This window comes from Panthera onca, chromosome X, assembly GCF_046562875.1.
Source record: "Panthera onca isolate mPanOnc1 chromosome X, mPanOnc1 haplotype 2, whole genome shotgun sequence".
NCBI lineage: Eukaryota > Metazoa > Chordata > Mammalia > Carnivora > Felidae > Panthera > Panthera onca.
Window position 1 is genome coordinate 114858337 of NC_138357.1, and position 27842 is coordinate 114886178.

General features: G+C 46.9%; 2 protein-coding genes across 4 annotated transcripts in view; one reads left to right on the forward strand and one right to left on the reverse strand.

The window, feature by feature from the left end:
* Positions 1 to 26293, forward strand: RS1 (retinoschisin 1). 2 transcript variants are annotated; one of them, XM_081793079.1, is made up of 7 exons: positions 1 to 103; positions 9252 to 9277; positions 10157 to 10262; positions 17631 to 17772; positions 20039 to 20234; positions 22325 to 22504; positions 26008 to 26293. In XM_081793079.1, the coding sequence occupies exons 1-6, from the start codon at positions 52 to 54 to the stop codon at positions 22475 to 22477; spliced, it is 675 nt and encodes a 224-aa protein (XP_081649205.1). In that variant the 5' UTR covers positions 1 to 51; the 3' UTR covers positions 22478 to 22504; positions 26008 to 26293. The 2 variants fall into 2 exon arrangements, with proteins under 2 accessions (XP_081649205.1, XP_081649204.1); XM_081793078.1 differs by lacking the exon at positions 26008 to 26293 and having other exon boundaries at positions 22325 to 22615.
* The window catches only part of CDKL5 (cyclin dependent kinase like 5), a 211637-nt gene continuing 195764 nt past the window's right edge, over positions 11970 to 27842 (reverse strand). The window contains exons 19-20 of one of the 2 annotated variants that reach the window (XM_081793077.1): positions 16447 to 16491; positions 11970 to 12458 (exon numbers count right to left, since the gene is read on the reverse strand). In XM_081793077.1, the coding sequence (XP_081649203.1) occupies positions 12441 to 12458; positions 16447 to 16491 (63 nt within the window). In that variant the 3' untranslated portion in view covers positions 11970 to 12440. The remainder of the gene's footprint in view (positions 12459 to 16446; positions 16492 to 27842) is intronic. The other variant, XM_081793074.1, reaches the window with a different exon arrangement.

Here is a 27842-nt window from a genome sequence, read left to right on the forward strand (position 1 = left end):
GGAAACCCTCCACTTGGATAAGGTAGAGCTACAGCCAAGGACGAGGGGAGAATGCCACGCAAGATAGAAGGTTTCTTGTTCTTACTTCTCTTTGGCTATGAAGGTATGTGCTGCCCAACCATTAGCATTTATCGAATACTTAAGTACAATTGAATGAATAATTTAGCTGGTTAATAGCAATGCAACCTGAATAATTAAAACATCATTAATTAACAAGGCATGTTAATTAACCAAGATGCATTGTTAATGAATAACGGTTGTCTTTATGTGGAAGTGATTCTCTTAGTCTCTCACCACTGGCTTTCTGGTTCTCCGAGGAGCCTCCTAAAGTTCAAGGGATGCTCTAAATGGGACAGAAAGAAGGAAGGGTCTCAGAAATCATAGAAAAGAGCTATAAATTGCCACGATTGATAAGGAAGTGTGGTGTGTCCTTGAAAATTTTGAGGAGTCAAAATTAGAGTGATTGTAGAATTTAATCTTCCAAAGTAGGACGCCATCGAGAGTGGAAGACGATGCTATTAATAATTCTGCTGGGACAACAGGTGTAAACCAGGGCTGTCCCGGGCAAATCGGGACGTGAGGTCACTCTCGTTTAAACATGGATTAACATAACACGCCAAGTCCCACTGGACTCTAATAGAAAACATAATCCAACTGAGAGTCAGGAATCTCCAAAGACTCTGTAACACTCAGTCATTTTAAAATGTCTAAATATGGCCCTGGCAGGAGTAATATGCCTAAATAAGAAGAAATTAAAAGCAACTCTCTAAAACATCATCCAATTCGACGATGAAATTCTCTCTCAGTCTTTGAAAATAACACTCTTCCATGCCTCTCTCAGGTCTCAAGGACCTGTTAGCTGAGAATTCCTTTTTAGGTTCATTCCAGACATTAGCAATTGGCAGGATGGCTTCTTTGGGTCATTGTGTATTTGTGTGTGTCACAGGAAGTAAGTAAGGAGGGCAGGAAGGAGGAGGCCTCTCTGCTCTGCAAATGACCGGATACACAGTCATGACGCAACTCACGCAAGTAGAGTCAGGATCCCTGGTTTAAATCGCGCTCCTCGCTGCCCTCTCATTAGATGTTATTGCTAGAGTACGTCCTTTCATATCTCCCATTCTCATGACTTTTTTAGTCACCTTTCTCAGTATTTGGAAAGATCTGTATGAATATAATCCCAAGGTCATTTTACAAACCCAAATATATTTCTTTTTTTTTTTAATTTTTTTAAATGTTTATTTATTTTTGAGACAGAGAGAGACAGAGCATGAGCGGGGGAGGGGCAGAGAGAGAGGGAGACACAGAATCCGAAGCGGGCTCCAGGCTCTGAGCGGTCAGCACAGAGCCCGACGCGGGGCTCGAACTCACGGACGGTGAGATCATGACCCGAGCTGAAGTCAGACGCTTAACCGACTGAACCACCCAGGCGCCCCACCCAAATATATTTCTAAGTAGGGATCGTGTAGACCAATTGTCTGGGGTTTTTTTCCTCTTTGCAATGAAGAGTCAGTCAGCAACTTGTCCCAGTAACTCTCAACACTTGAAGGTGCTTCGGGCGGTTTGTTGCTTTTCCTTTAGTCCTTGCCCTTTCCTCAGCAAGAAAAATCTAAACAGAGCCTTGCAAGGCCTAGATTCCAATACCTCTGGTTGTCTGAGGGCCGTAGGCCTCCCCCTCAGATTTCTGTGTGATAGGCATTGAGATTCATCCATCCATCCATTCTCTCTTTTGTCAGCTCCTTAAAGAACCCATCCCTGAGTTCCTGTTATAGGCCAAACATCGTGTAAGGACGCAGGGCAGATCTTTGTTACTTTCCCAGTGCTGAGCCTAACGACTGTGCTCTGTGACCCCCACGTGAGAAGAAGCCCTATAAAAGTCCCAGCCCATTTTTATATTAGACCGGCCCTTTCGGGAGATATCTGTACTAAAACACACACTGTCCCGAGGCACAGAGCACAACATTAGTTCCTGTCCTAGAGCTTACCAATCTGTGTGCGTGGCTGAGGAGCTCCAGGAATTTCCACGAAGAGCAGAAAATACCATCTGTCTAGGCAGAATGGCATGTGGTCCACTGGGTGGCCTGGTGACCATTTTATGGTCAGTGTGGCTTGGCGACCTGTGTGTGCTCTAGCCCGAACTAGAGGGGTTCTCGGGAGACAGAGAAAAACTACAGGATGCGGTTGCTGTATTTAATCAGCTCACCATCCAGATAGAGAATCGAGGCCAACGCAGACGGGAAAGATGTTTTCTATTGCACAACTGGGAACCTGAAGACAAAGGTTCTTTGTCTAATTTATTCTTCACTGTTTCTGTTCCACGGTGGCAGCGGCTCCTTATTACAGTGAAATAAGATAAATAGATTGACTCCACTTAGGCGTCTGACGAAGGTTCATTTGGGAATGCACAAATGATCACAGCCCAAAACTCCGTGCATCTTATAACTGAGGCAGGCTTCTATTTATCTTCCGTTGGACATTTTGGATTCAGTGCAAATGATGGTTTTTAAAAATCCACCTTAGGGGCACCTGGGTGGCTCGGTCGGTTAAGCGTCCGACTTCGGCTCAGGTCATGATCTCGCTGTCCGTGAGTTCGAGCCCCACGTCGGGCTCTGTGCTGACTGCTCAGAGCCTGGAGCCTGTTTCAGATTCTGTGTCTCCCTCTCTCTCTGCCCCTCCCCCGTTCATGCTCTGTCTCTCTCTGTCTCAAAAATAAATAAACGTTAAAAAAAAATTTTTTTTTTTAAAAATCCATCTTATTACAATATATAGGTCTATTACTTGGTCATGTTCATTATATATATAAAAAAATCAAGCCTCATCTTACAGGTGTGTCAACCATAAGGGACGTAGGGTTTTTTTTAAGTAGCTTTATTGAGATGTAATTCTTTTTTTTTTTTTTAATGTTTATTTATTTTTGAGAGAGAGAGAACGCAGGGGAAGGACAGAGAGAGAGAGGGAGACACAGAATCCGAAGCAGGCTCCAGGCTCCGAGCTGTCAGCACAGAGCTCGACACGGGGCTCGAACCTGCGAACTGTGAGGTCACGACCTGAGCCGAAGTCGGACGCTTAACCGACTGAGCCGCCCAGGCACCCGGAGAGATGTAATTTCTATACCATTAAAGTCACCCATTTAAAGTGTGCGATTCAATGGGTTTTAGTATATTCCTGGATGTGTGGAGCACACAATCCAATTTTAGAACATTTTGTCACCCCCCAAAAGAAACCAGTAGACATTAAGCCCATCTCCCCCTCTCCCCAGCCCCTGGCAACCACCGATCTACTTTCCATCTCTGAGGATTTGCCTATTCCGGACATTAGGTTTAAATGGAATCATACAACATATGGTCTTTTATCTTTCACTTCGAAAATGTTTTTGAGATTCATCTGTGTTGAAGCATGTACCCATGAATATGCCTGTAGCCAAAAATAGCAACATTTTCACACCAGAACAGTTTCCTTCTTTCTCCTTCTTTGAGAGGGACATTACCACAGCCTGCTGTTTTCTTCCCGTGTCTTACCCTTATTTCTAAAGTAGATGGGAAGCTAGTTACTGACACTTTTTGTCATTCGTAATCTTATGCTTTTCTCCTCAGCTTCATCTGTTTCCATGGGAAGGAAGGCTCTGTATTTAGTGACATCCATCAAAAGGACTAAAAGAGTCTTTCCTGCGCGTGTCTAATGCCCACTTTTCCTCTTGAGCTTGCAAGGCACACTTTGAGAAACAGCAAAGCCTCGAATTTTCTTGCTGTGGTGACGGGTTTCCCCACGGAGTGGCCCTTTGGGCAAAAGGGCGGCATGAGCCCCTGTTGCACACACCTAAGGTCGGTGCGTGGGGGACATCTCAGGCGCTCTAGTGGAAACCCGTACCATGGGGAGGAATCTCGAGAACAATCCACGTAGGGAGAAAAACACACAACCACATAATCAAAATCTTTTCCTCTTTCTCCTTTAAAGGCTGACCCGTTTTCTGTCGCTCATTCCAACAATGCTATTTTCTGGTATTATAAAATGTTGCAGCCAAACAGGCTTTTGCTTTGGTTTGCCAGCGTTTCGGTGATCAAATCATATTGGGGGCCACACAGCCGTGTTGCTGCTCCCTTGGGGGCAGCTTTTCCTGTCAAGCGCTTGTTGTCCTTTCTCTGCTCATTTCCGTAAGGATCCGGTGCCTCAGATCCCCAGCCTGTCTATAGACAAACACTTTCCGCTTTCCAGGGGGTGGAGGCTGGGAGGGAAAACACATCAGAAATCTGCCCGACGTCTGACCGAACACAGGAAGTGGCTCTGAAACCAGGTCTGCCTCTTAGGACTCTTCGTCTCCACAGGCAGACGGTGGCAGTACGTCCCCCTCCCTTCTTTTTGGCCTTCTCTCTTTCAGCAGAATGCAGAACCCAGAAGGCTCTTATCTGAACCCTGGGTTTGCTCAGTTGCGGCTGCATAAACCCACCTCAGTGACAGACGCAGCCTCTGGGCCAAATTGATCTGGTTATCAAGGCCACACTGTCAGTGACCCACAGGCTTTGTCTTTGACCCCCCCTGGCCCCCAGAAAGAGGATCTTGGCACGACTGACGTTGGCCCCACTGACAGGGCCTTTCTGTACCTCAGCCACGCCCAGCTTCGCTGGAAGGTGGGGCGGAGTCAAGCGTCTCCTGGATTAACAACCCCCAAATCGACTAGATGCCAATTGCTCGTGTGCTTTGCAGTTCTTGGGGAGCAGCTGCGAGACTAAGGCGGTGGCTTCACGTGTGCATTCACTCCAAGGGCCACGGGGCGCCACCGAGCCTGTCTGGGCTTCCCAACCAGCTGCCCGCTCAGCCTCAACGAATGGAACATCTTCGCGCCATTCCCCCCCCCCCCACCCCGCCCCCCCTGTTCCTCCTGGAGCCTTCCCCGCGCCCAGTAAACGGCAGGTCTATCCTCCCAGTGCCTCAGGCCTTGAACCTCTCTTTCGGTCACACCCACGTCATCTGTCAGCAAGTACTCTTGGCATTGCCTTCCAAAGACAGAAGCCAGCCACTTCTCATCACCTCCATTGCCACCACCTGGGTCAAGCCCCCATCATCTCCCTTCTGGATGACCGCTGCTTGCCCGCTTAGGCTCTCCGCTTCCGGCCTTGCCCCAGACCATCCGGTCTACACCCAGCAGCCCGAGGGAGCCTCATAAACCATGATCTGTCTTGTCCCTCCTCTCCTCCAACCCTCGTGAGGGCCTACTCAGGCTAAATGCCAAAGTCCTCACGTGCCCACAGGCCCTGTACTGATTGCGTCCCATACCCCCTCTCTTCATCTCCTAAAACCCTCTTTCATTCCCTGGCTCCAGCCCCAGAGGCTCCTTGCTCTCTCTAGAACACGCCAATTACCCACCCACCGCAGGGTCTTTACACTTAGTGTTCCCTCTGCCCAGAATGCTTTGCTCACAGGGGTCTCACCTCTTTCGGGTCTTTGCTCCAACATCACCTTCTCACTGCAGGATACTTCATTCATTCATTCATTCATTAGCCCTCACCACCCCCAGCCTAGACTATATACACCCTATGAAGGTGGGTACTTTTCCCATTTTGTTAAGGGCTATATCCCCAACGCCTAAAGCCAGGCCTGGACTATAGTAGACACTCAATGAATATTACTTAATGAATAAACGCTTTGGGGCCAGTCACCATCAAGTATCTTCCATATCAATTTCTATAATCGTACAACTGCTTAAATAAACCTGTGCACAAGAAAGGGGTGGGGCATAAAGGCCAGAGCAAGTGGTGAGTTGTACACGGGGGACAGAAAAAGTCCCCTTCGCGGGGAAGGGAATAAGCTGGCACAAAAGTTGGGAGACGAGGGCCTTCAAAGCCAAGAAATCATACAAAGGCATGGAGGCATGAAACAGCCTGGCACGTGTGATGAGTTGCAGGTAGTAGAGAACGCAAAAGATGAATCTGGAGAGGCAGGCAGGAGAGAGATGATGGAGATTTCCTTGAGAGACACATCGTTATCATACTCATTTTAGGCATAAGGAAGTGGAGAGATGTGGCCACACAACCAATAAATGTCACAGATGGAGCCTGGACCCTTGCACCGGGGACCCGCCAAAGGGTTTGGAGCAAGAAGGTGGCACAATCCGGTCTGCGTTTCGCCCCACCGGCAGCGTGAAGGGTGGATGAGGCAAGGTCTCTCTTCAGCAGGGAGAGCATCCAGGGAGAGAGAGTAGGAGCCCAACACAGGCAGTGGCGGCGGGGGCAGAGAGGATAGAGGCCCCTGGGAGACGTTGGCTATGGGGGTTTAGAGAGAAAGAAAGGGGACTGAGACACATCCCAAGTCTCTAGATGAGATGCTAAGTGGACAGGGAAGCCACTCAGTGGGATAAGAAATAAAGGGGAAGAACAATTTGAGGAAGGTCGTAATGAGCTGAGGTATAAAACAGAGTATTGAGGTAAGATATACATACAGAAAAGTATCAAATAGCAGAATATTGCCAGCCCCCGACTGGCAACCGTGGGCTTTCACCTTGCTGCTCCCCACGCCAGCTGTGACCAAGACCCTGATGTCTAATGGCATAGATTACTTTTAAATGGACCCCTATGGTGTGTCCACTTGAGCAAGGGACCCTCCACTCAGCCCTGCAATGTGGTGGCCCACTGTATGAATTTGCCATGCGTACCCATTCTACTCTTGATGGGCATGTGGGTGTTTCCGATTTGGGGTTACTACAAAGACTGCTGCTGTGAGGAATCCAGCACGGGTTTTGGTTAGCTGGAGAACGTATGCACGCGTTTCTGGTGGGTACTTAGGAGCAGAACTGCTGGGTCCTAGGGCGCATATACATTCAACCTTCCTATAGGCTGCCACGTAGTTTTTCAAAGAAGGTAGACCAATTTACATCCCCACCAGCAGCACAGGAGAGTTCAGGTTGCTCCATGACCTTGTCAAGACTTGGTTGTGTCCAAGTTTAGATAGGAAGAGACACCTATGGGGAGATGCCCGGTAAGCCATTCAAAGCAAGAATTGTAATCTTGGGTCTGGCAACATTTACGAGGCGGGGAGAAGAAGCAGAGCTCTCAGAGAAGACTGACAAGGGTATTTAGAGTGATGGGAGCACCAGGTGAACTCTGTGATGGAAGCTAAAGGAAGAAGGAAGGCACTGAGAGCATATTGGAGCATGAAGACATAAGGTCAGTGTTGGAAAGAGTCCATTGGGGACGAAAATAAGAAGTCATTGGTAACGTCTTTTGCTAGCACAGGGCTTGGCCTCCAACCAAGATGGCGCTCCTAACCTTCATTGCTATCTGAGAGGATTAATTCTGCCCATGGCAGGCAGGCCAGGGAATCTCTAGGAATGAATAACCGGTGTACGAGGGCCCAGGAGAGACAGCAGTTTGGGGCCGCAGGGGAGGGGTAGCCCTCAACTGCTCCGACTAAAACATATGCTCCCCTTAACTCCCATTACAGCCTATGCAGAACCCAGTGGAGTGCTCACCGTGTGCATCGTCCAGGGGTCTGTCTTCTCATGGGTCCTCAAGCCCCTTGTGGGCAGAGAGCAAGGCTTCCATTTCAGAAGGCCCAGGCCCTGGGGCAGTGCCAGGCTCACAGTGGACACAAAAAAAGGGGTTTGCAGAAGAAGTAAACATGTATTATTTAAATGAAGGCACAGTTTGAAAAAGATAGCTTTTATAATTGTGATACAAAAGACGAGACCATTTCTCTACTCTCAGAAACAATCTGAAAGGGGTGTGTGTGTGTGCGTGTGTGTGCGTGTGCGCGTGCGTGCGCGCGGGGGCGGTGCATAAGATTCAGCTTTTAGATAGGAAAGTGGTTGAGGGACTTTTATTTCCTATTGCCTACACTCCAGTTTTGGTCAAGATTTTTATAATAGGTATGTGCTGCTTTTGTAATCAGAAAAGAAATGAAAATATCCATTTTGTTGAAAATGGAAAACGGAGCTTTGGTACTTTAGCAAGCACTGCCTAATGGAATCTTCTGCTGTGATGAAAATGTTCTGTACCTGTGCTCTCCGGTACATCAGCCACTAGCCACATGTGGCCAGGAAGCACTGAAATGTGGCTGGTGTGACCGAGGAATTGAATGCTTAATTTTATTAATTTTAATTAATTTGAACGCAAGTAGCTTCATGGGACTAGTGCTTATGCATTGGGCACCAGAGTTTAAACAATCAGTTTATGCTAATGTATACAAACTCTTTTCCTATTAAATTGTGCATTCAGGGCACTCACTCTTAAGCGTCCGACTTCAGCTCGGGTCATGATCTCATGGTTTGTGGGTTCTAGCCCCGCGTTGGGCTCTGTGCTGACCGCTCAGAGCCTGGAGCCTGCTTCGGATTCTGTGTCTCCCTCTCTATGACCCTCCCCTGCTCGTGCTCTGTCTCTGTCTCAAAAAGAAATTTTAAAAAATTTAAAAATTTTAAATTGTGCATTCATTCTCTTTATTCGTACTTCTATAAAGATACTTTATGTGTTAGTTTTGTGTTAAATTTGACATAGTTTTCCCACATTAATTATACAGTATTTACACTTTGTGGTTTGATATTTCCTGTACATTACAGACAAACCTTAACAAGATTTTCTAAACAATTTGTTAATCCTAAATAACCTAAATGTGTCAAGTGCGGGGGTGCCGGGGGGGAGGGGGGGGGGCGGGGACTAGGAATCAGCTCCTGACTGGCACATAAGGCAGACCCTAGGGATCCTGTTGCTGCTGCTGCTGATGAAGAAGAAGTAAGTAAAGGAAGAAGGTAGCACTTAATGTCAAATTTAACAATGTAAATTGTAAACATTGTTTAAATACTAGGTTCTCAAGTACGTTTTAAAAAACACACATAGAAAAAAGACTGGAAAGATTGATATGAAAATGTCAACAGTGTTGCCTTTGGCGATAAGAAATACGGGTGCTTCCCCACCCCCCTTTGCTACATTATTTTCCAAAGTTCTATAAAGAATGAAAATAATACAGGCACCTGGCTGGCTCAATCGATAGAGCATGTGACTCTTGATCTCGGGGTCTTGAGTTCAAGCCGTGTGTTGGGGGTAGAGTTTACCTAAAAAATAATAATAATGATCCTTCTCTGTTTAATTTTACTGCCCCTGGTTTCTCAGGATCTGTGGATGTTTTTCCTGACATATATATTTACTTAGTTTGACTTCTTCCCGAAGGGGCTTTGTTAACTTTTATGTGACTATTTTCATTTCACTTCTCCTTGTTGAATTTGTTTCTTCTTTTAACTTGATTTTCTCCTCTCTTGTCCTTTTGCTTAGCCACACTGGGACTGTCGTCTACTGAGGTATGTTACAGTAAGAAGGCTGGGATTTACATGGATACTGTTCTTAAAGATTTTCCTAGCTCAAAATAATGTTTAGGATTATCCTTTTTTTTTTTTTTAAGGTACTTTTTAAAGGTACTTTATTCTGGTGGTGGCAAGAGCCTATTTTATCTGGGCAAGTTCAAGATTGGTGTTTTAATGAGAGAATGCAAGTGAACCAGGTCCTAATTCAGGTGGTGTGATCATGAATCCATTACCTTTTAAAACCGGATCCCTAAAAGGGACCTCCAGAAGTGAGCAGCCTGACCTTGAACCGGGCCCCGCCCCCAAACCCTGAAGGTAACTACAATGGGGTAAGCAGTGCTCCCCACACGGTGCGTCTGTGAGATTATTAGCTGTCCATCCACACTGGTGGACATTTGTTTATCTGGACTCAAAGATGAGTGGCAACTGTATGTCTTAAGCCTGGATTAGTATGCCAGTTGTGCTGCTCTTGTGCAAAAGCGGCCACAGAATACAGGTAATGAATGAGCAAGGTTCTTGAACACAAACTCTTCCAGTGGCCAGAGCCACGGTTGCCTTTGCCTGTGATCTTTCTTTCTTTCCCCTGAAATTTTCATACCTGGAGCATTCTCTGTATTTTTATAATTTTTTAAATGTTTATTTATTCTCGAGAGAGAGACAGAGCACAAGCGGGGAAGGGGTTACAGAAAGAGGGAGACACAGAATCGGAAGCGGGCTCCAGGCTCCGAGCTGTCGGCACAGAGTCCGACGCGGGGCTCGAACTCACAGACCGTGAGATCGTGAGCTGAGCCGAAGTCAGACGCTTAACCGACTGAGCCCCCCAGGCGGCCCTGCCTGTGACTTTTCTGACACTCCTTCCCCTCTGGCTTCCCGCAGGATGAGGGTGAGGACCCCTGGTACCACAAAGCATGCAAATGCGATTGCCAAGGAGGTGCCAATGCCCTCTGGTCTGCTGGCGCCACCTCCTTAGACTGCATTCCGGGTGAGTGTCTCCTCTGCTTAGGGCACCGGATCCTCGCGGTGTCCTGGGGAATGTTGTTTCTCCTTTTCCTTTCCGCCTGGCCGAGTTAACCCCCCAGCACGCTAGGCTCTGGGTTTCCTGCAGTTGGCCTCTGAACTTCAAATTCCACAACGGCCACTGCTCCAACATACCGCACGGATGTCATTGTTCAGAAACAGCTTCCTGCCTCTCTCCCTGGCCTGGGTGAGACGGTGAGATGGCGCCTATTTTCAATGAAATGGACTAATGGAATTTGTGAAAATAAGTCAATGGTAGGAGGCAGGGCGTTCTGAGAAGAGGACAGCCTTTTGAGTCAGAGAGTCCAGAGCTGGAATCCTGCCTGCCTCCCTTCTTAGCTCTGGGACTCCCCCTTGGGTCTTTTTCTGTCAAAGGGAGGTAATAGGACTGTGCCCGAGGGTTTACTGCTCAGCGAACAACCATGTTCTCCCCCACGTTCCGGCCCCTTTAGAGTGGCTCCAGCTGAAGCGAGCCGCGTCCCTTCCAAGATGAACATTTAAGGGCTGGTACTTGACTCTCCGGCTTTCCCTTCCCTGCTTGAGAAATGGTTCCTCCTCCAGTGTGGGTCCCAGGAAATTGAATGGAGCAGAAACCCTGCCAACCCATAACGGACAAGTCACCTGAGTGAAAAATAAACAGCTGTCGTGTTAAGCCTCTGAAATTTCCAAGACAATTTGTTCTGCAGCCTGACATAGCCCTTCCTGGCTAATACGAGCATCTTCCTGTAAGGTTCCTGCCAGCAAACTTTGTAAAGGACCAGATGCTAAATATTTGTGGCTTTGCAGGCCCTAGGGTCCCGACTCCTCAATTCTGCCTTTGTAGTACGAAAGCAGCCGCTGACAATATGTAAATACATGCGTGTGGCTGTGTTCCAATAAAACTTTATTTACAAAAACGGGCGGTGAGCCACATTTGGTTCAAGGGCCACAGTTTGCTGACCCCTGCTCTTAGGAGTTGTCACGAGGAATAGATCCTCATAGGCATGCGGGGTACCCAGCAAACTGTAGCTTACGAAAGTTCCGCTCCTTTTCTTCCTGCCTCCTGAGAGCTCACACTCTGACTTTCAGGGACTTGGGGGCCCAGAAAATCCTTGCAACACTCAGTGCTTTGCACGGCTCAGAGCCTCTTTTGCTCGAAACTGTGCTCGTTACCCTCTGCAGGGTACATAATCACCTAATAATAGCTCCGCTAGAGACAGTATGTGTGTGCGTGTGCGAGCTTCTCTTCATTATTTCATTAAATTTGCATTAAAATAGCATATTGTGGGGGAGGCAGCGGAGAGTCTCCGAGGGCCTTTGCTGCCTCCCCTCCCCTATTTACTGAAGGGGTAGGAAGTGGTTTGTGAATTCAGTCTATCGGAAAGGAACAGTGGGGCCCCTGTCATGAGGAAAGCAGCAAGTGCTGTGCAGTCTGGTGGGCTTCTACTGGATGCCCCACTGTGCTCCGCGGCAGGAGCTCCTGCAACCATTATATACTGGTGTGGTCTGCCCAGTCAATATTGAAGCACCCTCCTTAATAATCCATTTAAAATTCAGTTCCACCCTTTCTCATCATGTGTCTATTATGTGCCAGGCACTGATGGGGAGACAAAAAAAAAAAGAAGGCATTATCTCCTCCCTGAAGGAGTTTCCCATGCAGTGGAAACAAACGTTCTCTTCACTAGAGACACGAAGACCTTACTGGAACTCCATTCCGAGTTCTAAAAAAACCCACCAACTTGAAAAGAGATTATTTATGCAGATTGACCCAATCAACTGTGAAGTTGAGGAGGGCTGTGTGTTTGGGGAATGTGAAGTCGACCGGGGTCCCCCGAGCTCTCTCCCCTAAACACTTGCCGTGCACTCGAAGTTCTGAAATCGGAAATTCTTTTAGTTTACGTGTTCCCCACTCCCCACCATCTTCTGTTTGTCTTTCCTCTCATTTTATTTTTTTAATGGCACAGACATTTCCGGGAAGAAACAAACACAACCTAAGGGTTACACGGTTGATTCATTGACGTGAATTGGTTTTTTTTCCACGAAAGAGATGGTTCAGGGCAGCAGGACTAGACGCCCGTCAGTGCCTCGGGTCCTCAATGGAATCTTAAGAACGCTGCTTGGTCTCTCTGGATCCTGAGACTCACTGCTTCCATCACAGGCCGCCTTAGGAGGGAAGAAGAGCCTAGAAGATACAGAAGGACGGGAGGGAAGGTCACTGGGAGCTGCCCGGAGGTACTCTCGGGTGCACACTGGCTGCTATTGTCTAGTGGTCCCACCCACAGAGGAGAAGGTGCATTCTGGCCTCCTTAATCTTCATCTTAACACTATCAAAACGACTAAAAGGTCTGTCCTCCACAGTTAGCTAAGATCACCTTGGCCCTCGGAGGGGGAAGAATAGGGTAAGGAAAGTATCCAAGCCTAAGAAATCCAGTGATTCGTGAATGCTTTGCCTTTACTCTAGATTTTATACCTCTATATTATCTTCGAGTTTCTACTCCATTCTATAAACATTATTCTATGTTCCACTACACTGTCATATAGGTTCAAGCCTAATACATGTGCATGTTAATATTCATGTCTCTCTTGTCAAGAACGTCCCTGAACTTCCCTTGTGTTCCTCTAGGTAAATGTTCTTTATACCCATGTCTGGCTTTCACGCCTCCCGACCGCGAGATTATCTACTGAATAAGAAAGGCTAGTGTGCTACGTATAGTCTGGATTCGCAGCACATTATGAACACGCCTTTATCCACGTAATATCCGTGCTTTATCCACTTGTACCACACACGATGTAGGTTTCTCCTTAAAATGAATGTACAAACGTTCCTTTTCTACTTAAGATGAGCATACCAACAGGCTTCATAGCTACCCTAACAAACTGGCATTGGGCAGAAAACGTGGGAAGGACATATTCCGTGTAAGTCTGACGAGGATCCCCTTAATTCCTCCAGCAACATTATTCGTGCCGTTTAATCCTAGTTTATACTCAATTGACAGTTTCCTATGGCTTAGAGCAGTAGGTGTTCTCTGGGCCGGGCGACCTCGAGTTCCTCCCTGAGCTTTCCGCTTCCTGTGTCTGCTGTCTTCTCTGCTTGCTCCTAGAGGCCACCCGAGACGGGTGATAATCTGTGTTTATCCCTTCATTCACCATCCAGTCAATAACCATCGAGTGCTTAGCATGTGCAGGCATTCTGCTCAGCTCAGAGGATACAATGGTGAGCCAGAGAGCCCAGAGGAGCCGATAAATAATGACAAGGATGGGGAATAAGTGAGAGGAACAGGGTGGCCGGCAGACATCTGAAGGATGAGCAGAGTTGGCCGGGTGAAGGGGGAAGAGAGGGGACGGGAGTGTTACAGGCAGAGGGAACAGCCTCAATGGAAGGCCTCCAGGCCTGCATGAGGACCCAAAGGGAGCCCAGCCAGGACCGTGGAAGGAGGAGGAGAGGGGAAAGGAGGAGTCGGGCAAAACAATAACATAACTTGACTGCAATTGACCCCACGGTCCATAGAGCGTGAGAAATGCCACATTTTCTATTTTTCCAAGTTTAAATAACTCCAGTTTGAGTCCTCCTCATGGCTAGCGAGGAGTCTAAAGACAGGACTGTTAAAGGTCCTTCCTCTCTCCTTGGACTGCATCAAACTCCCATGGGTTTGCAAGGGCTGCCTGGGGGCAGGGCGCAGACTCAGGCTCAGGCTCAGGCTCAGGCCAGGTGGCAGGCTCCCTGCCTGGCCCACAGCCCCACTTGAAGGCCAACACCCCATTGGGGGGTCTTCTCCCTCTGAACCAAGCTCAGCTCAGTCCCGGGGACCTTCCCAAGTTTCCTGAGGGTGTCCAGAGCTCAGGAATCCCTGGCCCCATCTGTGGTCCAGCCCCCTCAGAGGAAGCATGTCCCTGCTGAGCTCAGGCCCCTACCATGAGCACGCCCCTTTCCCCCCAAAGGGCCAAAGCCCAGATTCTCCAGTCCCCTCCTGTAGCACAATCAGCTAATTCCTGTTGACACCTAGACCTTCCAACTCCATAAATCTGAGAGATGCTATGTGGTCTACAGCCTTTCCTCTCTCAAATCACACACACACACACATGAACACGTGCACACACAAACCCAAGAAGAGCCCAAACCCTTAGGAACCCTCTTTCTTGGGGAGATGTACAGGGGATGATGGGGGCAGGGCAGAGTGGGAGAGGGGGGAGTTAGATTTCTTCCCGGGTGAGTCTTCGCCAGAAAGACAAACATGAAAAACTCAAGAAGACATCAATGCACTCCCACGAATTCACCCTATTACACCGATATAATCTGTTGCTCTTGGCCAGCGACATCGTGGAGGCAGGTACTGCTGTGGGTCCCCTTTCACAGATAAGGAAATTGAGATCCAGAAAGGTTAAGCAGCTTGCCTAAGCTCACACAGAGACGGGGATCCGATCCCAGCTCACACTGACTCTAGACAGACATTCTTGACCTTGGCTGCCCATTACAATCACTTGTAGCTCTACCCCTCACCCGGGTCCTACCCCAGACCAATGACGTCAGAATCTCTGAGGGAGTGACCTGAACGTTAGCACTTCTGTCACTCCCCCCCAATGATACCCAGGTTGAGACCCATCAGAGAGTCTCTGCTTTGTGCCCTGGGCCACACCACTGGTTTCTGGGTTAGCAGCTGGGTAGCTAGAGGCACCAATACCTGACAGAAGCACTGTACAGGGGCAGGCTTGGGGCTTGGATACTGAAGGGTACCGTTTGGAACGTGTGGGTGTGAAGCATCTTTGGGTCACCCGGGTGGAACTGTTCCCCTGGAAAATGGACAATGGGATAAGGCTTGGGGCCTGGGAATCAGGCACTGACTCCCAGACGCCGGGCAAAAGCCATGGAGATGGTGAGATCATCAATTTCCTGGAGAGTGTGGGCAGGGTCCGTGTCTGGACAAGCCCTCACCAGCCTCCAAGGCCACTGCCACTGGCTTCGTCTCCCTAGGTTTCCACTCTTAACCGTTAGATGGGCAAATCGGAAAGAAATGGCAAAAGAGATTTAAGGGAAAGACACAGAAAGAGCAAAATGCCAAGAATAAAGCCATCAGGAGTGGACTTTTCCTTCCCCTCTGCTTTTCCTTCCCCTCTGCTCCTTCCCTCCAAGCTGGTGGCCCTGGAGCAAGAAAAGGAAGGTTCAAGATGGAGGGGCCTTAGAGACACCCACAGTTAGCATTTAAGTGACAACCTTGGGCCCAACTGAAAACCAGCTTTCTGATGTCTTGTCCCACCTTCTGGTGGCATGGGCTTGTCCTCCAGGTCGGAGGGAAATTGAGGAGGCAGAGGGGCCCCCAAGGCCATGGGCACCAGGCCCCTGAACCTGCCAGCTGACAAATGCCTTCTCTCACAGGCCAAAGTTTCCCCAGTATGCTTTGAAAGTGTGCTTGTTAAAGATGAGGCTGCTCTGGGGGTGGGATACTGAAAACTGCATCCTTAACAAGCCCTCCTGACGATTTGACTGCACAAGGCACGATTGAGGGGCCCGTAAATCACTCCTGTCCTCTCTCCCAGGAATTCCCGTGATTTTAGTAGGCTCCATCAGCCTTGGGGACTTGATAAACCACAAGTGCTGCCCCCTCACTTCCAGCCCCACTGAGCTACAACTAATGGTGGAGGTTGGACCTTTTCCTTTGGTGCATCGGGCAGAAAGGCAGTGAAGCCTCCCTGGTCAGAGGCCTGAAGCTGTCTTTCTGTCTTCACTCTCTGAGGACAGGGCATGACTGCCTCTGCGGGCATTCTGGTCTCAGGATGCATGGCATTCAAGCTTTTGCATGCTTCGTTCAATTTTAGTGACTTTTGGAAGCTATCCTCCAGAAAGACCCCAGCACTCGTTTCACTGTTGGAAAGGGATGATGCCCCAGTCAGTATGTTCAGCTCTTTGATCTGAACTCAGATTTACACATGGACAAAAAATAATTTCACTTACTTGAAGTTTATTCTTCACAATCGGAAAACTAAGAGAATGTGTAAGTTTACCATTTGTTTTTTACAGAAATATAGCTAGACTTGTGTTCGGTTGTCAATAAGGGATCCCCTGAAGAGTGGCTTAGTGAATTACTTTTGTTTTGACTCCCGTAGTAAAAAGAGTAGGGGTAGGGAGTTGCTTAAGGATATCAGGGCTGAGGTCTCGGCGCTTCTTTTGGCCTTACCCCTGTTGTGCAAGAAGCCACTGCGCCAGCCATCAGGTCTTCTTTCTAGGCAACGGGAAGAAAAAAGGGGTGAGCAAAAACGGATCAGAAATCCCCAGCAGACATCGTCGTATATCTCAGTGGTCAGAAATTGTATCACGTAGTCGCTTCTAACCGCGAAAGAGGCCGGGAAAGATTTTTTCTAGCGCCTACATTGCTGCCTGACAAAGTTAAGGTTCTTTAGTCGAAAACAAGGGGAGAACGGATGCTGGGCTGGCAATCGGCGAAAGTCTGTGACCAGGTAACCCAACACTAAATGTGTTTAGAAATACATGAGAGGGGTGCCTGCGTGGCTCAGTCGGTTAAGCGGCCGACTTTGGCTCAAGTCATGATCTCGCGGTCCATGAGTTCGAGCCCCGCGTCGGGCTCTGTGCTGACAGCTCAGAGCCTGGAGCCTGCTTCGGATTCTGTGTCTCCCTCTCTCTCTGACCCTCCCCTGTTCATGCTCTCTCTCTGTCTCAAAAATAAATAAATGTTAAAAAAAAGTTTAAAAAAAAATAGAAATACATGAGAAGCAGTTCCTTTCAACTGTACCTTATTCAATAGTCACTCAGGTACATTTCACACCCTCCCCCCACACACACACCTTTTTTTATTCATCAGACTAGTGAGAAGACGGCACTTTACGAGCGAGAAGTCAGTCTCAGTATATAACTGCCCTTCTTGCCTCTGACCATTGCTTTGTTCCTATAATTAGCATCATATGCTGCCCGAAGACAGCTGGGGCCCCTGACGTCATCACGTCAGACGGCTAAAAGTGTGTTAATGAGGAAAATAAAGAGTACGGCATTTAACTATGATATTTCCCTGGGAACCTCTTGGTTTTGCAAATGTCTAAGTTTGTGGAGGAGGTGAAGTATTTCTCCCTCCCTCCCTCCCCCACCTCAGGTTGCCATAGAGCCCCTTTCCTCTGCTTTTGCGAAGGTTGAGTCTCTATGGCAATGCTTTGACTTCATCTTCACTCTCTCTCATAAGAGCAGCGAATAAGTTGAAGACCCATTGTGGAGTGCGCTGACGAGCAAAACACTCTCCACCTACCAAAGCATGAAGGAGACGGTCTGACTTGGCATGTCAGTCATGTCGGGTTTGTGGAGTGTTGCGATGTGATATGAGTGTTTTGAGGTGCGTTGTTTTTCCCTTTCCAGAATGCCCATATCATAAGCCCCTGGGTTTCGAATCAGGAGAAGTTACACCAGACCAGATCACCTGCTCCAACCTGGAGCAGTACGTGGGCTGGTATTCCTCGTGGACCGCTAACAAGGCCCGGCTCAACAGTCAAGGCTTTGGGTAAGCAGGGCAGGTGGCTCAGGCGGTTTTTCTCACGTGATTTGAAAAATGTAGGTCTCTGTAAGAAAAAATGGCAGAATGCATTTATTTATTCAACAAATATTGACTGAGTGCCTTCCGTGTGCTGAGGACTGTGGGCAAGGTGGCGGAGGTCCTGGCCTTCAAGAAGCACACAGTTTAGACGGGGAGAGGGGCTCTACCTGAAGGGCACGGATGGGGATGGTAAAGGTCAGCAAAGTTAGGGCACAAGTGAGGTAAGGCCAGAGCTCTGGTAGGCAGAAGTCAGATCTCAGATCGTGAAGTCACGTGAAGAATTCTGGTAACTATTTTAGGCATAATGAGAGGACCCAGAATGTGCATTAGTTAGAGTGCAAGTTTGTACTGCTGTAACAAAGAGCCCCAAAGTACAGAAACTTAAATAACATAAAGGTTGATTCCTCGGTCATCTAAAAGTTTCATTAGGCCATGTAGTTTCATTGTTATGACGGCTGATGGTATCAGGGGTCCAGATTCTTTCTACCTTTTTCTGTCATCCTTCACATGAAGCTGCCATCTCAGGGCCCAAAATGGCTACCCTAGCTTCCACTAGCACATCACATTCTAGCCAGGGGGGAGAAAAGAGGAGCAGAGTGCACAAGCATAATCCTATTGGCTACTTCTGCCCACATCTCACCAATCAGAATTTAGTCAGGTTGTCCCACCTAGCTGCAAAGGAGACTGGGAAATATGAACTTTTCTGGGTGGCTGTTTGCCCAGATAAAACATGGTGGTGGTGGTGGTGGTGTTCTATTGCTAAAAGAAGACGGGAAGAGGATACTGGGGGACAATTAGCAGACTCTAGCAGAGAAAGATTTAAAGCTGGGGAATACTACAATAAGATTTGTGTTGTAAGAAAATTCTGGCTCAGGGCGCCGAGGTGACTCAGTCAGTTGTGCATCCAACTCTTGGTTTCGGCTCAGGTCATGATCCCAGGGTTGTGGGATCAAGCCCCATGTCGGAAGCTATGCTCAGCAGGCCGCCTGCTTCAGATTCTCTCTCTCTCTCTCTCTCTCTCTCTGCCCCTCTCCCTTGTGCATGTGCGCTCTGTCTCTCTCAAATAAAAGAAAAAAGAAAAAAAGAAAAGAAAAGAAAAAAGAAAAATCTGGCTCTTGTGAGGAGAACTGTTTAGTTGGGAGAAGTAATTAGTGAGGTGAGCTAAAGTAGCAATCCAGGCAAGAATTGAGGATGATGTGGGTCAGGGCAGTGCCAGTGAAATGGAGAAAAGTAAATGACTTTGAGAAACATTTGAGATGGAGTCAATAGACGGATTGGATGTTTGAGGCGACAAAGAGAAAGGGACAAAGATCTCTCTCGGATCGCTGGCATGAACACCCCAGAGGATGGGGGTAGCATTCTGAAAGATGAATATTGGAAGGAGGGGCTGGAGACAATTAGGAGTTAACTCTTGGACATGTTTCTTTGGGGACGCTGTACAGCATCTAGAAGTTGTCTAGACAGCAAATGATTCTCAGGTTTCGGGATTTAGAAAAGGTCTGGGATGGAAGTTAAGATTTCAAGAGCCACGCAAGGAGCAAGTCTGGAATTAGAAGAGAAGGCAGCCAAGGACTGAGTCCCGAGAAGCTAATTAATATGCAAAAAGTAAATAAAAACCTCAAAGGGGAAATTATAGGTTTCCACAATTCATGAGAGACATAGCTAAAAAACAAATCAGTTCCCTCACTGGTTGGTTTGCTTTATAATTGCCAAAAGCTCTTCCAGAGCCACTTGGATCAGTGTTCTGCACATGGGAGACACTCTCTGAAAGCCATGAATGACAGCACTGGAAGGAGACGCAAATATGTATAAAGGGACTGAAATTGGGGTGAGACTCATGGAGAAAGAGACATCAGGAGAGACGAATGAAAAGGGAAGGGAGCTGGTGGGTGCAAAAACCATGCATTTTCATGATTTGAAGACAGACATACTCAACCACACCCCAAAGGTGATTTCAGCAACACTCAAAGGCACTTCTCTGACAGATCAGTTGAATCTGGCCATTGTTCTTTGGTCAGTGGAGATGCTGGGAGAAAGAGAATGATACAAGTATGACAGAGGCTGCACACTTCTTGGAGACAGGCCTTTTGGTGCTTAACAGATTGCAGCTCAGACTGCCCGCGCGTTGCAGGGGTTCTTTAGGCACTGGCGACCCCTCAAAGGGCCGTGCCTCTCAGCTCTTTGGAGGCTCTCATAGGAAAGGGCTCCTGGTGATTTGCTGTGTTCCTGGCAGGTGCGCCTGGCTGTCCAAGTACCAGGACAGCAGCCAGTGGCTAGAGATAGATCTGAAGGAGGTCAAGGTGATTTCAGGGATCCTCACCCAGGGGCGCTGTGACATTGATGAGTGGATGACCAAGTACAGCGTGCAGTACAGGACCGATGAGAACCTGAACTGGATTTACTATAAGGACCAGACAGGAAACAACCGGGTAAGTTGGACTTACCCCAAACCACCTTTAGCTCATACTCTATGGGACTTCCCTCCCGTCCCTGCCCCGTCACGCCACTGACTCCATGGCAAGGGAAGTCATCCATGCTTCTTCCCCACAACATGGTCTACTCTCTGACAAGGCAGGGTCTTTTCTTGCTGTATCCTGTGTGCCCAGCAGTTTGTGAGTGAGCACCACTCTTGCATGCAAAAGAAATCTTTGTTTGAATTCTCCTACCAGCTTATAGTTGCTCAAATGATCAAAACTGGCCATTTGGACTATTCCAAACTCCGTGGGCCATTGAACACTTTGCTGCATACATGTGACTTGACCTATTATTGATGTGGCTAGGCCCTTGTCCATTTATGTAGATATGGCCTCTCCTTACCATTGAGACTGACTTCCAGGAAGATCTGGACAATCCAGCAAGTTAGCCACTGAACCATGTAAATGATTAAAATGACTCCAGCAATGAAGACACAGAGGAACTTGAACCTTTGAGCAATTTTATATCCTACTAACCTCTAAAGGCCAAGCCCCAAGTCTTGTTCACAGTAGGCTCTTGATTAAGTGTGTGTGTATATATATATATATATATATATATATATATATAACCAATATTTTATATATATAATGTCTATTTGCAATGAATTAAAAACTCGCTAGCTGTTTGGAACCGTTAACTGTCCTTTTGCCTGAGAGTAAGGACTTCTGAGGCTAATTTGGACACTTAATCAGATTAAGCAGACACATGTGCCTGAAAATCAGAAGGCTTTGTACTCTGTGATGACAAGTTGTACAGCAAGACAGCCACGGGTTGAGATTTCAAGGAGTTTGAATACAATAGGAGAAACCATCTTGATACTTAGACATTTTATTTCATTTTTGATCTTGTTAGCTGGCTTTTCAAAAAGAAACGGAGAATTCATTTTCAAGTCCTGCCTGCATTTCTGAAGGCCTTGACGGTTCTTTGCAAAGAGGTACTCCGCTCAGGCACTTGGGCAATCTGTAGGAGCCTGTTCCAACCTCCCTCTTCACCTGTCCCAACTTGAATAGATTCAAGGGCAAACGGCAGAGAGAAGGGGATGTGGGATGTTGCTATTGGGAAGAAAGGCAAGATCATGGCACAGGAGGTCCTTCTTGTTTTGTAGATAGATGAGGCCAAAGTGGCAGCCAGATTTTTTGCAGGAGATAATCCCGGAAAGAAATGAAACGCTCCAGTGTCATCAGGCAGAGCTCTACGACTCTAGAAAGACTGCCAAGAATGATTTCTTTGGAAACGCAGCCGAACAGCCACGGCACCTTTTTCCGTCATGGTCACTGCATCATGCTATGCTGCATCCCAAAACACACGAAGCAGAACCTTTTCCTCCCTACTTTGGGTACTGCACTCCCCCTTCCAGAATCTTCCCTCTAGTTTTTATGTCTTTTCTTTTCTAAAAGCAGTCTTCCAAGTCTAAAAAGTATTTGCCATTGGTATGGAGGTAGAGATACACACTTAAGCTTTGGCTCACAACTTCAGGGCCAGCTCACCAGTTTTTACTCGAGCCTCACTTTGGATCCCTTTGGAACAGAAGAACATTCCTCCTGTAAGTGCAACGCGGTCCTTTTCAAAATTGGCCAAAATGCAAAGAATCAGAACACAGAATTGGTGATGAGAATCAAGAGGCATTTTCCATCAGTGCCATCCAATAGAACCTTCTGTGACAATGGAAATGTTAGGATCTGCACTGTCCAATATGGAAGCCACTAATCACACACAGCTATCGAGCACAGGAGCCATCACCAGCGCGGCTGAGGAAGGAAATTGTTACCTAATTTTAATGCATTTAAATTTAAATAGCCACGTGTGGCTAATGCTCCCATACTGGCTGGGGAAGCTCTAGATGTCCCCAGAGAATCACTCGGAGATGCCTAGAACATGCAGGCACTAACACACAAGTTCAGATTTCGGGCATATGCAATTCTCTGACCTTTAACCACTTTCTGAGATTTCCCAGACTTCAAATTTGGGGCCAGCTTCAGATAGGAATTGTTCTTCCTTTTCCCTCCCCTGATGTGATAGTGATAAGATTTCCCTCTCTCTTTAGGTCTTCTACGGCAACTCAGACCGAACCTCCACGGTCCAGAACCTCCTGCGGCCCCCCATCATTTCCCGCTTCATCCGGCTGATCCCACTGGGCTGGCACGTCCGCATTGCCATCCGGATGGAGCTGTTGGAGTGCGTCAGCAAGTGTGCGTGACGCCTCCTTCGGCTCGGCACCTGCCAGGTGGGGTGGAGGGCGCAGAGCAGCCTGTAGGGGAACATTGACGCGACCAGGGCTTGAACAGGGTGACAAACAGGGCTGAATTTTACAAGCTCTTTTCAAAGCAGAGCTGGGCAGAAATAATTTCTTTTTTTTAAGATATAGTTTCCAATGTCAATGAGAGAGAAAGAAAAATGAACTCATTCCCCACTCAGGGCCAAAGAAAATAAGAACAAAGAAAATGTCCCTAAAGACAATGTTCATCAAAAGCCTAAGTAGCAGGGGTAATTTTCTGCTCTCGGGTTTTTGTGTTTGGCCTGACAGTGTGAAAGGTGTGGTCTCAGGGAACACAAAGGAGCCCAGATAATTTAAAAACCCTTTTGCTTCACCACCCTGAAAACAGGAACAGAAGTTTCATAAAACCTTGATTTGAACACAAATGGGGAGCAGGCTTGCAGTCTCTCCGGAGTTTTCACCGAATCAGGGCCTCTCACAACTTTAGAGCACCGTGTATGCAGAGGGAAAGGTTTTGGGGTGACCGGGGGGCCGAAAGGCATAGTCGGGAGCCTGTGTCCTGGTCTCCTGGAGGCTGGCACCATCGCCCCAGGTAGGAGGGCCTCCCCTGCTCTGCGCCTTCACCCCCACACACACAAGGACTGGGGAGCCACAAAAGCTCTCATCACATACAGATCCATTCTAGCAAAGTTTTCCAGTCTGTGGTCACTATTTGGGTGAATACATGGGACGGGCTGCATGTGGAAGTAGCAAAGTTTCTCTGTATTTAGGAACCCCACAAGACCAAAGCACACCAGAATTTCCCTTCATCTAGGGCTACCATTTTTCAACAGGATTCACATTTTAAAACCAGTTGGCACAGGAGCTAGATCACTGGCTACACGGAGGAGGCCCATCAGCTAACCACATGCTTTGCAGGAAGTGGGCAGACCGCAAGTCCTAAGAAGGGATGTGGATACGTTTCTTGTGACCCACGGTTAAACTTCACCCCTTGCCTTGCAACACACAAAACAGGCCTGCTCCTGAGGCTGAAACCTCCTTGGGAAGGACCGGGCCTGGCATGGGCCTGGCCTTCCCCCTCCTGGAGGAGCTCATGAAGCTGGGACCTTTCGGGAACAGTCTCAGTCTCCTGAGTTTTCAGGCCCTTCCCTGGGGAGAGGCTGATGACATGGGGAGTGGCAGGAGAGGTATATGAAAGTAGGAGCTGAGAGGGGGTGAAACTGGGGGATGAGGGCCCTCTGACAAGACTGGGGAATCCGAGACTGTCCTGGCCCTGACACAGCACAGCCTCTACTAGAGGCTTTCTCCTGAGTTACTTTCTGTTTTCAAATGCCAAGCCGAGTGAAGACTCACACTAACATGATCCTGGACATCACATTCACCTTCTCTGTGAGGGGGGAAGCCTCCTAAAAACCCCAAATCTCTTCCCTGGTGTTTTGGGTTTAGAACAGCTCTATATTTAACCCACCATCTTTTTTTTTTTTTTTTTTTTTTTTAACGTTTATTTTGAAAGAGAGAGGAGAGAGAGAGAGAGGGAGAGAGCATGCATACGCACGCGAGCAAGCAGAGAAGGGTCAGATAGAGAGGGAGACAGAGGGTCCGAAGCGGGCTCTGCGCGGTCAGCAGTGAGCCCGATGTGTGGCCGAACTCGTGACCTGTGAGATCATGACCTGAGCCGAAGTCGGACGCTTAACCTACTGAGCCGCCCAGGCGCCCCTAACCCACCATCTTTTTAATCCCCCAACTGTATACTCGGACCTGGAAAAATGCTTCCCTTGCTCAGTATTCTCTCAAATACAAACATATCAAATTCAAGGTGGGGAAAAAACAATCCTTCTCCGGCCTTTGGACACATGAATAAATCCATTTAGAGCAGACGCCTCATCAGAGCCCCTTACTGAAAAGCTGAATGAACTTTCATCATGACACAGATTGTCAGAGAAAATGGTGGTAGCCTAAGAGCTCAGGTCCTCTACAGTGGTCACATCAGACACAGGAGGGGAGTACGGTTAAGAGGAAAGAAGAAAAGAATGAAACTGTGAGGCAGTGATAAAGGTTCTCCAACTAATTGTTCATGTTGGAAATGTTTGCTTTGTAAAGGTTTAATGAGATAAAGTCACATACCGTACAAATTTCAACCATTTCAAGTGTACAATTCAATGACTTTTAGTAGACTCAGAGTTGAGGAACCATTGTCACAGTTTTAGAAAAATTTCATCACCCCACAGAGAAACCCCGCACCCATTAACCATCACCTCCCAACCTACTCGTCCCCGCAGCCCTAGGCAACCACTGATGGACTTTCTGTCTCAGTAGATTTGCCTATTCTGGACATTTCATATAAATGGGATCATTTTCTGCCTGGCTTCTTTTGCTTAGCATAGTGTTTTTCCAAGTTTCATTCAGGTTGTAGCATGCACTTAATTCCTTCTTCTAGCTGAATATCATTCCGTTATATGGATAGGTCACATTGTATTTATCCGTTCATCTGTTGATGGACATTTGGGTTGTCTCTACATTTTTGGCTATTGTGAATAATGCTGCTATAAACACCTGTGTACAAGTTTTTGTTTGGACATATGTTTTTATTTATCTTGGGCATATACCTAGGAGTGGAATGCTGGGGTCATATGGTAACTCTACGTCTAACCTTTTTAGGAACTGTCAGACAATTTTCCAAAGGGGCCACACCATTATGCATTCCTACCAGCAACATATGAGAGTTTCAGGTTCTCTACGTTTGTTATCATCTTTTTGATTAGAGCCGTCCTGGTGTGTATGAAGTAGCATCACTCTGGTTTTTGATTTGCATTTCCCTAGGACTAATGATGCTAAGCATCTTTTTTATGTGTTCACTGGCCTTTTGAATAACTTCTTTGGAGAAATGTCTTTTCCGATCCTTTGCCCATTTAAAAATCAGGTGGCCTTTTTATTAACAAATTGTAAGAGCTCTTTAGTATTCTAGATACAACCCCCTTAGGAGATACGTGCCTTGCAAATACTTTCTCCTATTTGGTAGGTCATCTTCTTACTCTCTTGATGGAGTCCTTTGAAACACATTTTTAAATTTTGATAAAGTCCAATTTATTCTTTTTTGTTGCATGTGTGTTTGGTGTCATATCTGAGGTACCATTGCCAAATCCCGATCATGAAGATTTACTCCTATGTTTCAACAGTTTTATAGTTTTACTTCTTACATTTAGACCTTTGATCTATTTGGGGTTACTTTTTGTATATGGTATGAGGTAGGGGTCCAACTTCAGTATCTGCACGTGGACATCCAGTTGTCCCAGCACCATTTGTTGAAAAGACTTTTTCCCCACTGAATGGTCTTGGCATCCTTTTTGAGAAATCAATTAACCATAAAGGTGAGAATTTGTTTCTGGATCCTCAATTCTATTCCATTATAGGTCTACCTTTATACCAGTACCACACAGTTGTCATTACTGTAGCCTTTTTAGTAAGTTTTGAAATTGGAACAGGTTAACTCTCCAACTTTGTTCTTCTTCAAGGCTGTCTGGGCTACTGAGTCCTTTGAATGTCCATATGAATTCTAGAATCACTGTGTCAATTTCTGCAAAGAAGCCAGCTGAGATTTCACATCAGAAATCGCTCCATACTTGAGAATAAACAATGAGATACTGAGATCCATAATACGTTAATCTGTAGGTAAACTGTGTATAACAGCATATTAATTATTTACTTCATTTAATTTAGAACAGAAAGTATAAAAACAAGACTTTTATTGAGGGGCATCTGCAGCCTAACAGAATCTTGCTATTAAACACATGAACTGTGTTTGGAGTATGATTTTTTTTTTTTTTTGGTGCGGGAAAAATCTTGATTAAAAAACATACATATAGTGTAGCACAAACTCATTATTTTACCTTATGTTAACATGTTTACTTTTATTCTCACAAATGCTAGAGTGTGGTCTACACTTTCAGGAGATTCTTTTTGTTTTTTGTAATTTTTTTTTTTTTTTTTTTTACACTTATTCATTTTTGAGAGACAGAGACAGAGCACAAGTGGGGGAAGGGCAGAGAGAGAGGGAGACACAGAATCGGAAGCAGGCTCCAGATTCTGGGCTGTCAGCACAGAGCCCGACGCGGGGCTTGAACTCATAAACCGCGAGATCATGACCTGAGCCAAAGTCGGACGCTTAACCAACTGAGCCACCCAGGTGCCCCGTGGAGATTTTTTTTTTTTTTAATTACGGTAAAATATATATAACATATTGCAGGAAACTTTTAAACAACTAATAACGTGCTATGAACAAAGAAGTAGCATTAAGGGTTGCCGAGATGAAAAACAAAAATCTGAGCTGATTTTGGTATGGAGTGTAGGAGAAGGTTACTTGGACAACGCAAAGGTATTTCAAAATAAAGGTACCACTATGAATTCAGTGTCCGAGGCCAGAAAATTACACCCCTAAGGTGAGCCTCTGAACAGGTGCTGACAGAAGCCCATCTTTTTGTCTACCTGGAGTGTGGGGTGCCAAGGCCTGCTGACAAATGTACAGCTGTAAGGGCTGTGGCTTCCCGTGACCCCAAGAACAGCTCCAAGCTGGGTGCTTCTTAACCCTGACAATTTTACAAGGCTGATGTAAATATCAAATAGGATAAATACATGTAAAGTGCTTAATGAGCTCTCTAGAACTGGCAGTCAAGGTTCAGGGACATTGCTTCTCAACTTCATAGGGCTGCCAACCGAGGCACAAAAAATAGCTAGCTAATATTTACCTAGAACTGATAAAGTGCCTTGCAGGTTATCATCTTGTTAAATCCTCACAATTCTATGAAGTAGGTACTATTATTATTTCCATTTAAAGATAAGGAAACTGAGGCACAGAAAAGTGAAGTAACTTGCCTAAGGCCACCCAAGATCTAGGTGATGGAGCTAGGATTCTACTTGGGCAATCGGACTCCAGAGCCTGTGCTCTTAGCCACTTCACCGGGCCCTGGACCTCCAGTGACTTGTTTCAATGAAATGCTCGAATTCTCGAGTCAAATCAATTACCACCCGCCGGGAGATGAGAGGAAACATGCGTTGCTCCATGTCACGAGCCCCACATCAGTTTTCTACACACGGAGATGCCGGAACTGCACGGCTTACTAGTTGTTTACGGGCGTGGGTTTCACAGCGAGCACACTAGGCTTCAAATCCTAGCCAGGGGACCTGGGGCAAGGTAACGTAAAGTCCAGCCTCAGTCTCCTCGTCTACAAACTGAGGATACTACTCGCTTCACTGCACTGCTGTGAGAAGTGAATGTAGTAATAAAAGTGAAACCCTTGGCATTGTGCCCCGCCACAGTAAGTGCTGCAAACAGAAAAATTATAAGGCCTGC